At 32.3% G+C, this 12,593-nt stretch overlaps 1 protein-coding gene across 18 annotated transcripts in view; it reads right to left on the bottom strand.

The window, feature by feature from the left end:
- The window catches only part of Nrm (neuromusculin), a 395,440-nt gene that overhangs the window by 113,370 nt on the left and 269,477 nt on the right, over nucleotides 1-12,593 (bottom strand). For all 18 annotated transcript variants that reach the window (XR_010309700.1, XR_010309699.1, XR_010309701.1 and 15 more), the window contains exon 3: nucleotides 10,154-10,308. Coding sequence is in view for 15 of the 18 variants with exons in the window: in XM_064219245.1 (XP_064075315.1) it covers nucleotides 10,154-10,308 (155 nt within the window). In the remaining 3 variants the exon portion in view is untranslated. The remainder of the gene's footprint in view (nucleotides 1-10,153; nucleotides 10,309-12,593) is intronic.

Raw genomic sequence — 12,593 nt, 5'->3', positions numbered from 1 at the left:
ACTAATCATTTGTTAACAAAGAGTTAATATTAACACGCTTTTATATTAAACGCTTATTAATATTGTTTTCATAGTATTTATTTATTCTAATACATTTCCTAACAATTTGTAAGATCTTTTTTAATCACTATTTACGTTATTAACTGTGTTTTTTATTCAATACATGATTTATAGCGATAGAAACTTGATCGATGATACTTGTTGACTTCCAGGCAGGATATATTACATACTTATATAACTGTATTTAACTAACATGACTGTATTTTTAAACGTTGAAAACAGAGTAACTACTGACTTTCTTGAAGGTTCTTCTCGGTAGAATCTACATTCCGAAACGGTGGTAGCTTCACTTAATACAGTTTGTTTAATGACGATTCAAAAGTCTACTTGAATAAAGTATATTTTGATTAACATCCGGTGTCCTAAGACTTTTCTTTTAACACGCTTTTATTAGCTTGTTCTTTATTGTGCCTTAAGGTTACCTGGAAGAGATCTGCTTAGTAATGAGGGCCTTTTATTTACCGTCTTTGTCTAAATCACATGCCTTCCTTATCTTGGCTTACAAGCTTCATTAGCGTATAACTAGAAGACTACTAAACTAAACTTACTACGTTATTATTTAGCTGCTTTTATCGATAATTTTAGATCACTTTGGTTCGGTTTGACATCGAACATGGGGCGTGTCGTAATATTTTTATTTTTGACATGATACAATAAAGTATTCTATACCATTTGTGTTTATAAAACACATCACTCTCAGCGACGAAGGCAAATATCGGGAGATATCTGAAAGAGCCGAGATGGCCCAATGGTTAGAACGCGTGAATCTTAACCGATGATTGCGGGTTCAAACCCAGGCAAGCATCACTGAATTTTCATGTGCTTAATTTGTGTTTATAATTCATCTCGTGCTTGGCGGTGAAGGAAAACTTCCTGAGGAAACCTGCATGTGTCTAATTTCAACGAAATTCTGCCACACGTGTATTCCACCAACGCGCATTGGAGCAGCGTGGTGGAATATGCTCCGAACATTCCCCTCAAAGGGAGAGGAGGCCTTAGCCCAGCAGTGGGAAATTTACAGGCTGCTAATGTAATGTAAAAAAAAAAAACCTGAAAGAGTCGTGTCGTCGTGTTTCCACCGATCTGCATTGGAGCATCGTGACGTAAGTACCAAACCTACTCGATAGAGAGGACTAAGGGCAGAATGGCTCAGTAGTGTTATATTCAGAGGTTTCAAGTTTTGTTTTACTTCACTAGGGTATAGTGGAATATGTCTGGAATCGCAATCGACATTCAAGCACGTGTACCACAATGAAACTAACGAACCAGCTGTATTCAGTAGTTCATTACAAATAAAGCTATATCTTTAAAAAAACATTTACATCCAACAAAATAAAACTTCACAGAAAATATGACCTACTTCCCAATATGAAATATGTTTACAAATAGGCCAAAAAGAAATTCTACATACAATCCATCCTGTGAAAAGACAACAAATTCACATTATACATTGCGCTATGGTTGTAGCGAGGAAGCGGATGTTCAGAACAACGCGCGCAATGGGTATGATGTATGATGTTTCGCACGATAACGTTAAAGTGAGTAAGTGTGTCCAGGAAACGTGGTACAACTGTGTCCAGTTGAGCAAGATACTTATTATTTTACAAATATATTTTCACCTAACAGCTCAGTTTGTTCTTCTACTTGACTGTAATAGAGTTTAGTGTAAATTGATTTTACTATTTAAAGTGGAAACATCTCGTCTAATTTGTTGCTTAATTCGAAAAGAATATTAAGGAACGTTGTGAAATTAGTGAGTTCATGCTGATAGCACAACTCGGGAATGAAATTCTTTTCAGTGGTTTTATTTTGCAAACCTGTGGACGTTTTTACTTTGACAAAAAACATTATTAAAGATTATTGTTAAGTTATTGTTAAAAACGGGGGTCCTTTTGGTTGGGGTCTCTTTAGCTGGTATAACTCTTTTTTAAAAAATAAGGTAAAAAAAATAATTGAATTCTAATTTGAATTACGCAATAATTTCCGTCTAGTGCAATAAATAATTTCATGCATAATACACCCACGCCATCTCGTCACAGTTACAAGTATTTTAAAACGTCATTTTTTGAACCACAAGATATTTTCTGTTTCCCATCACTAGCCCGTCTGTCGAAAAGATCACGCTAACTTGTACAGGGTATAGCAGATCACAGCACTTTGATTGGATGATGTATGTGCCGTCTTTTATTTCCAAATAAGTCTTTAGTACCCTTGCAGTTAAAACACTTGGACTTTGGAGTAACAGTGCAATATCTTTATTAATTTTAAAATATCTTTATCATTAATTTGACACCTCGTCTTATTGCCTCTACAGCTGACAAAAGTTTTGGTTAATTTTTTTGTCCAGATGTTCGTAATTGGATTCAACGGGTAAACGCTGTTATTATACAATATTCTTGCCACCATTCCACGCGGTCATGATTTTTACAGTAACTATTTAAAAAAAATTATTTTTATATAAATAGACCTTAATAACAAAATAGAGTAAATAATTGCTGTGAAATTAACGTTTTTTTTATAGAAAATCAGCTGAACCCGCGATTTCGCGCGCTTTCGAATTTAGTTTGATAGTATTAGAGATAGTATTTGCATATTGCAGAGTGACTTTATTATTATGTTATATATAATTCTAAAATGAAAGTAGCCTAAATTACTCCTTATTAAATCAGCTATCTGCCAGTGAAAGTCCCGTCAAAATCAGTTCAGCCGTTCCAGAGATTAGCCGGAACAAACAGACAGACAGACAAAAAATAATAGTAATAGAAGAATTCATAGTAATAGTATGGTACATATGCATTTAGTAAAAAGCGGTTAATTTAATATTACAAACAGACACTCCAATTTTATTATACGTATGATGAAAGTCATAATTTTGTATGAAGATCACCATTTCTACAACCAAAATTAAAAAATAGTATATTTTATTTTAACTTTGACTTTATTGTTGAATTAAAGGCTGATTTATACGTTTTTTCTATGAAAAGACATTTTTTTAAATTAGTTGTAAGCATCTATATGTTAGCTAAATAGACGTATCTCGTAAAAAATTCAATTAAACTTGGTTATGTAAAATATTGAGAGAAAAAAAACACACTTTAATTTAACTCTTTAGCGATTGAAAACTTTCGGCCGCCTCGAGGGGTGATTTATTTCAGAGATTCCCATGGAGTTTACAGTTAGTTTTAGTTCAATTGAATTTCTTTAAAAATGAAAAATATTTTAGGTTTACTTTTACTTTTAATGGAAATAGTCCAGTGGCTATGAAACGACTGCTGATAAGGCTGTGGCCAGCCTAGATGGGTATCACCCACTCATTACATATTCGATCGTCAAACAATGGGACTTAGTATTGTTTGAAGGGTGCGTGAACTAGTATGACTACAGACACAAGAGTCATGACATCTTAGTCCCCAAGGTTGGTGACGCTTTAACTACTCAAGGGTTAGTTAATACTTCTAACATTATAAGATTTCGTGCCGCTAGTAATTATGAATCTTTCGCTCAATTCATTTTTTTTTATTGACATACTTCTTATCCAGGCTTCTTTGAGTTATTATTTAATAAATTCTTATTATGAATGCAATACTGTAATTACTCTTCTGTTTACATTATTAGACAGTCTCCTATAGAAATCTAAGTAATTGGTACAAATGGATGATAATACAGACAAAGAAATACTAAAGATCTATTCACTAAAGACGTCGCGCCCCTCCACAAGGCTTGCATTAGTGTGTGTTGGTGTTTACATAACGTCTTAGTGTGCGTGAGATTACTAGGAGTGAATTATGTTTGTTAACTAAATCGGAAATATTTTTTTTGTTTTACATTTTTTAAATACCGTCTATCTCTTTTCGTTTAATCTGTGAATTTTGACTAATATAATTATAAATGTTTGTTTGTGCTCGAAGTGATTGTGATCTTGGGAAATAAATTGATTTTAAACTGTAAGTTTATTTTATCAAAACGCCGATAATTGCGAGGGGATTATCTTGACTTCTAATGCTTATCGTAACTCGTATAGCAAAAAGGAATAGATCTTTGTGATAACAATTGAGTAGGTTATCCCTACCCAGACTTAAACAAATACCCGTGTATATTTAAGGTCGAAAGATTGTCAACTCGTTAATAAATTAAAAGCCTCAAACGACCACTTAACCCGTAAACACCGTGAAATCAGCTCGTGATCACCTCAGGGTACATCGTACCCTGTCTTATTTTAACAATTACTCAGAGTAAAATTTACATTTGTATGTAAATTAAGAATATTCTCAATCGACCGGCAACGGCGCCGTATTTGGTTAAGATGAGATTTTAATGTATTTTGGACGGTGTTATTTAATAACGATTGAATTAATTTACATTTTATTATTGTTTTATGAAATTTTCAGATTGGAAAGGAGATTAATGTTCTCTAAGAAAACGTTAAATTTTAAACCTTGTAAGGAGAATGCACGATACATACAGACGGATTAAAATAAATCTAAATACATTTTATTATGATAGTAAATAGTTCGCGACCTATAACGTACCAGACAATTTTTCTTTATAAGATTTTAAATTAACATGGTTATTTTTATTACTAACAGTATTTAAAACGGGATATTTACCAAGGTCTCGTGAACAAGACATTCGTAGATAATGTCGAAATATCGAGCTCCACCAAATAAAAATAAAAAACATGGTAAATATCCCGTTTTAAATACTGTTAGTAATTTTTCTTTAAACTTAATTTTGTACATATATATATATATATATATATATATATCTAACTGAAGTGAACTCTCTTTTCGATTGTATCGGTATTTCTGTCTTATCAGACCACGGGAGAAAAAGAAAATAGAGTACACTTGTAATTACTTGTACATTTTAATAAAACCAGCGAGGTTGGTTAGTTTCCCTTGATGATTGCAGTCGTGGTTGAAATCCACCAGGATAGATACAACCCATTCAAAATATATTCTACCGCCAATGCTAGGTATTGGTATACTACAGGCACAAGGGTCAATAACATCTTAGTTTCCAAGGTCAGTAGCGCATTGAGGCTGCAAATAATAGTTCAAATTTGTAATGTCTATGTTTGGAGGTGGGGGCTGATTTGTCAGTCTGTCTACCTATTTTATAGAAAGCTTAGTTAACAGTCATCGATTTCAACATGAGTTTCCATCTCATATCGGTTTAATTAGAATTTCTTCATTCTCTGTGTATGTTATTTAAATATTAGTAAACGTATTTTATGTTGATTTTAGTCGATATTGCTTCGAGAACTTCGTTACTTAATCATGAGTGGATTTCTGTCCTTGAATTAAATAGTTTCAATATATTTAAGCTATTACCCAAAACCCGATCCATGTTAAGGTCGTATATCCACTTAAATGTAAGGCGATATAGCTCGATACTAGAATTCCTATGCTCTTCAACTGAGATAGACCAATGGATAGAATATGTAAATCTTAAGCGGATGTAGTGAGTCCATATCAGGGCAAACACCCATTGGTACAATTTGATCTTGTGCATTTTGTTCAGGCCATCTGCATGCCAGGTGGAATTTCTTACATGTCATTAGCCAATCAACAATCTCTGTCATTCTGTTTATCTCAATTATTAGAAAATTGTAATGATGTCTAAATAAGCGCTGAATTTCGCTAAGTTAGGATGTTTTGATATAAATTTTATTTTTTACAAGGGGTCTAATAGAATGTTTTGGTATAATAATCTTTTTAAAAGTGGTTTTATTGATATTCTAAGTCGTGTCTTATTTCATATAGAACGTGATCATGATAGATTAAACAACAGTTCCATAGATATTACAATAATTTAATTCCAATTGAATGTGCTTAAAGATATCAAAATGTCAGCTTACCATCAGGTGGCATATTAATTTATCTGTCATCCAGTTGTCATTTTTTTTTTATAAGATTTTGTGACCGACACCACGGGTACCAATCACTCACCATATATTCTACCACCAAGCAGCTGCCATATTACGGTTTGAAGGGTGAGTGTCCCAGTGTAATTACAGGCACAAGGGACCTTACATCTCATCTTAGCTCCCAAGGTTGATGGCGCATTGGTGATGTAAGGAACGGTTAATATTACAGCGCCAATGGGCGGTGGTGATCACTGATTACATAGCACTGATTAGCGCTATACGTTTTGTGAGTACATAGCTTAATACCGCCGATTAATTACATTAATTGCCTCGTTTCGTCTGACAAAGGGCTACATGGACCGCGAAATCTATTTAAGGGTTAAACTATATTGCTTTCCTATAATTTACTCGTAATTATTTTCTTTTTCGTCTCATTTATTGTTTGGTGAAACGTTTATACTTCACGCGATGGTTTGAATGTCTTTTTTTGTAAACTGTAAAAAAAATACTTTTTTTTTCGATTTTTACTTATGGTACATAATTTAATTAATAATATTTAAATATTTAAATTTAACGAGCATTATTAACGTCTTGAGAATTTACTTTAATATAAAATATGGTCTATCTTTGTTATATATTTTATTCAAGTAGTTTTTTATTTTTTTTAAGTGAGAGAGTGCTACTTCCCCGGGCGTGCCGGCCCATTCGGCTGCAACCCGAAGGTATGCAGTGTGGTACTACCACCAAGAAGTACTTTAAAATCGTTAGTAAAATAATATATTAAAATAAAACCAACGTCACGCCGGTTAGGAATTTAATTTAAAAAAACGACATATTGATATATATATATATATATATATCATTTGTCATTAATACGGAAATTGCAGGGTTGTCATCTATATTTTACCACGTGAAACGAAACACAAGTGGCACCAGGCGCAATGCGTAGTCTGGGTGGCGAGTGTGCGGCGTGCCTTCAGTACAATTACTTCCCATAATCATTTTACACGATACCCAAATACGATCATATCATGTCCAAAGACGTTTATTTCTGACCAAAAATTATCTACATATAAATTTCTATATGCATTTTGTATAACAACTAATAATTATGACGTATCTGTTTGGTTATATAGAAAAATACATAAATTCAATGTAGTTTCTGTCGTTATATATTTATAAGAAAATAAGCCATCATAATAACGATACACGAATATAGCCGTGCAATATCTAATTTAACGAGGAGTGAAATAATCAACAATTGATTATTATTGCTCGGTTACACGCAACGGCTTATTTGCGCAGTTCAGTTTGCGCAGTCATCAATTTCAATTGTACCATAGTACTTCTTGAATATAACATGTTTTAATGCTTTTAAGTTTTTTCATGAAACGAATAAAATATCCTTTTTATATTTTTATTACTTTTGTTATTTAAGTTTTCAAATAAATTTTCGAGGCTCTAGGTACAAAGTTCTTAATTTAAAAAAATCGTGAGTATTATTAAAGTAATTAAAATTTTACTGTCTGATAAAAATCTTTGCTTATAAAATAATTAAACAAGGTGTTATTTCAATATTCAGAAAGCTAACAGTATGCCATTCACACGCACTCGCTTAAGTGCACAAACTTTTTGCGCGAATAAGCGTGAGAATTTATTAGGCTTCGGCTTTTTATGCATACTGTAAAACTATAAATACTAGGTAAACTTTATAGTAAAAATAAAACAAACAAACACCTACAGCATCGGAGGAAATAATCTTGAACCATAAGAAAACTCAAAACAACCAAGTATCAAATAAAATATACCATTCCACTTCATAGATGAGTAAACGAGACGAATATATAAAAAATGTGTTGTGTGAAAGAGATAAAATATAACGATGAAATCTCATCGCCTCGGGTGGTACGATCGCAATATCCTAGTCGGAATGTGCTGTTGAAAATAGAGTTGAATATTGTCAATATTTATCATGTCGATAGTTTTATTTGTATTGGGAGGGTCACTATTTTACGATGTAACGTTTTTAAGTTATAGCAGAGTTTATCAACAGCTTATGTGAACTATATTTGTTATTGATATGTTTTTTTTTAACATGATACAATTTTATTATAAGTATTAGTTTTATTATGATTTTTTATTTATTAATTTTTTGAATAAAATATCTGTATGTGTTCGTTTGTGAGCTGTTTCCTAATTATCTGAAATGAGAACCAATTATTAAATTAACACTGAAATGAATTTATCAGTGTTCGAACAAAAATATTTTAATCTTTACCATCAGAATGCATATCTATATATACATGAAAATGTAAACATATTAATACATAAGTTAAAATTGTAACAAAAATCGTATTAAAATATTTTATCGATATCGAATCGATATTTATAGCGACTGTCACTAATAAGACAACACTAAAACGGATTTAGTTCATTTTGATTGACTCAGCTACTTACGGGACGTGTTAAGAATTATCCCTGTATATAAAATATTGGTCTTCTAGCCTCTGTTACAAAAATAATAAATATATTTTGGGCCGACCTATTCATTGTATATACGACATTTCATTTCGTAAAAGTTATTATTAATATTATATTTATATAACGGGTTTGATGAATATTATTGCGTTTTAGTTGATCGACTGTTTAATCTAAAATGATTTAGCGAGTATAAACAGACTTTCAATCAATTTGAAGCAAAAATAATCGATTTAATAAATTTTGTAATCTTTCAACTTCGGTAAATTCAATATTGATGGTCTATTGTTTTTTTTATATTTTAATTTTTTTGAGCTATTAATATATTTCAGTTAAATTCGACCTCGTAAATTCCCTATTATTGTATGTAAATATAAAATGTATCATTTAAGACAAATAACAGTAATGTAATTAAATAACACTTTAACGAGTAGGCTCTTGAGCGCAACTCAGAGTATGCTCGCGCAAAGCAACAGCCACTGGACGCGTATATGGCCTTGAGCTTTGTCCGCGCTGCGTTTGCGCGTAATAGCTTGCACCGCCGCGTATACTCGCATTAACGGTGTATTAGTATCAGCACTGGTTTTTTATTTTTTAATAATCAGCTTATAAATTATGCCCACTTACAAGAAAAGAAAGAAATGTTTATTTAGGACACGGTACAATTATAAAAAAGTATAAAAAATAAAAACAAAACAACGATAGTCATCAGAGACACGAGTAACATTTTAGATCCTATGGTTCTCGGTACATTGTAAATATCTGTTAAAACAGGTGACATTTGGTCTTATTAACAATCAAACCTCCTCCGTGGTCGAGTAGTGTGTACACCGGTTTTCATGGGTACGCCACTCCGAGGTCCCGGGTTCGATTCCCGGCCGAGTCGATGTAGAAAAAGTTCATTAGTTTTCTATGTTGTCTTGTGTCTGGGTGTTTGTGGTACCGTCGTTACTTCTGATTTCCATAACACAAGTGCTTTAGCTACTTAAATTGGGGTCAGAGTAATGTATGTGATGTTGTCCAATATTTATTTATTATATTTATTTATTTAAACATGAACACAACCTATTGTACGTTGATAGCACTAAACCTTGAAATGCCAACTGCGCAAAGTTTTGAGCGAATGAAACGTCACATATTACTACTTAACTTAATTAAGCAACGGATACAATGTTGCACAAAACACGAGCTTTTGTAACAGATGACAACAATGTTTAATTTCCTGTGACTATAGTGTTTTTGAAACCAATTAAACTTGAGATCTGGCGAGGCAAATTACTCTAATTAAATTAATATAATTATGTACTTTATTGAAGTACTTGTATATCTACATTAAAAACGATAACTAAATAAAATTATCATTATAATTATAAAATTATAATAATAAGTAAGTGATGCTACACATACTAAGATAGTACATCTTCGGAAACGAGAAACTGATGGCCACATTCTGGGCGTTAGAGCCACGGCAGTAGTTAAGCTCTTACAAAATTCGGAAGCAAATATCAAGTGACGGCCATTTAACCAATAATATATATATATATACGAAATTACCCGTTTTTTGCCACTTTAAGTAAAAAATAGCTTAAACGTCATGAAGTACCTGTAATTACTTCAAGCTCCATTGTAAGAGTTAATGAGCCAGAGTAATTACAGGCCCTACCTGTGCTTAAAATCCAAACTATACGAAGATTATACTTATTAAAAGACCCACTTATAAAATAATAATAATATAAAATTACTTACTGTAGGTATGAAAATCGGTGACTTGTACTGTATTGCAGTCTTCCCCAACTTGTAGGTAGGTTATCTCACAGCGATAGACACCTTCATCATCAGGCTGTACGTTTGTGATCACCAGCTCAGCGTACGTCGCGTTCGGTTCGTGTGCGATTGACATCCTGTAACAAAATTACCACTAAGTATTTACACGAATATTGTAAAAAGGTACCATATGTTCGTTTGTATGTAGGATGATCTCCTAAACTAATAATCCAATTCTAAAATGTTTTCGCTGGTGCTATAGGGTATAAATTATATGATTTTTTTTATTAATCACTTGCAGCCGTGCGAAGCCGGAGCGATCCGCTGTTTTGTAAATAAATAAATATTAAATATTGGACAACATCACATACATTACTTTGATCCCAATGTAAGTAGCTAAAGTACTTGTGTTATGGAAAATCAGAAGTAACGACGGTACCACATACACCCAGACCCAAGACAATATAGAAAACTATTCGAACGATACCTAGGAAAAACATGGCTCAACAGGACAATACTTTGTTCTTCTACTACGTTGTTGAAATACAGTAAAAAAAAAAACAAATGTCATAAAAAAAAGTCATTGCTTCAAATATTAATATTTAGATTAATTTTATAAAATGACAATTCAGAATAGTCTATGAAGAGCTTACTTGTAAGTATAAAGTATGTTTTGATTTGATTTTGTTGTCCTGTGTTAATGTTGAAGAACGTACCTATCTCAACGTACCTATATTGTATATAAAAACGATTATAGTCATTTACTACGAATTTGTTTTAATATAGAAATATTTAAAATGTATATATATATATATGTCCTGAAACTTAATTTAATCATAAAATTAACAGATTAATTTAACTTAACTCAATCTAGTAAATTGTTAGTCTAAGAGCGAAAACAACTGTAGAAAAGTTGAGAGTTTGTAAAATTTTATTATTAAACTCCGAATCTTCGGATTACGCGGAAACCTAATAAGGTTTTTAATGAATCAACTTTTACGTTTTTTGTTCAGAGAAATATATTTTTCGCTACCTTCTCGTGTAGTTTGACTTTCTGTTTGTTTTTATAGCTTATTTCCAAAGGTGTGCCTGAATTGTGAAGATCAGTTAGAGCAAGTTTAACATAGCCTAAAGTTACGGGATTTCGATAAACATCATTGAGATTTGTCGGCATAAATTTGACCAACGAATCTTTTCACGATCAGTGTTGTGATTTTTTTCGAAGATAGGAAACCTTTATGTGCTTGGGTATTTTTAACACAGTGATTAACGTTATCTGGACCGATTTTGTCAATATTCAATCGTGTCTCTATCTTCTCACACAGGTGTAATTTATCTTCAATCATATAGATAAAAGGCAATACTGAAAAAGAGTAGAGCTCTCTTCTAAGGAACGGTATAATATTTGTTACGTGGACAGGCATAAGGAATACAACTATTAAGTTTCCAACATTGGTAGAACTTGGCGATTCCAGATATATCTCTCAACTGTTAAAACTACGCGTGGTGGTGACTGCTCACCATTAGTGCATCTACCTATTATAAATAAAAACAAATCTATACTAATACTATAAATGCCTTCACGAAACAAGCTTGAACACCAATGAAGGATATACTACTGCTTTTTTTACTTAACTCTACAAAAACAACATATAGGGGAGGGGGGCCTCTATAGGATGCGAGATGAAACTTAGTAAATAATAAAACAGCAAACAACATCTATTTAAATAAAGATAGAAGTAAAAATTATAATATTACTTCACTGAGATATGTTAAAACAAATTTCAGGAAACTCGAACAAGTTGTAGCGTCGCTGCCAAGCCTTTATACCGGAGGCTTCTCGTTGTTTACTTGTTACTAACTTTCATATCAAACTTTTAATATATTTTATAGAAACGTTTTATGCAGTTAGAGTTTATTAAAGAAGGGATGCTCGTTCGTTCGTTTGAGTTAGTAGCTGTCTAGGTGATATAAGTACTTTATGATATGTAAAAAAAAACTTGTACAAATCCGAGACTGGTCATTAAAAATTTGTTGAAAATTTCAACCCAGAGTTATGTAATTATATTAAATATATATAACCAGAGACCCGCCCCGGCTACGTACGGGTGCAATTCTTAAAGACCTTTTTAAGGTATACGATACTGTACTACATTATTTTGATGTCGTAGGGTTCAGCCAGCGTGTCCAAAGGAAGCGGAAAGAAATGTGTTTATTTACGTCACATTATAAACCTCTAAAATTATCAGTGTTTCTCTCATACATACATATAAACCTTCTTCATACATATAAACCTTCCTTTAAAATAAAAAATAAAAAAACCGCATCGAAATACATTGTGAAGTTTTAAAGATGTATACGCAGGGACAGACAGAGAGCGGGAAGCGACTTTGTTTTATACTACGTAGTGATTAGCGTCCAA

This window comes from Vanessa tameamea, chromosome 27 (genome assembly GCF_037043105.1).
Source record: "Vanessa tameamea isolate UH-Manoa-2023 chromosome 27, ilVanTame1 primary haplotype, whole genome shotgun sequence".
NCBI classification, from domain to species: domain Eukaryota; kingdom Metazoa; phylum Arthropoda; class Insecta; order Lepidoptera; family Nymphalidae; genus Vanessa; species Vanessa tameamea.
Note: the sequence above shows the minus strand (reverse complement) of the source record. Positions and strands in the feature narration are given on the sequence as shown.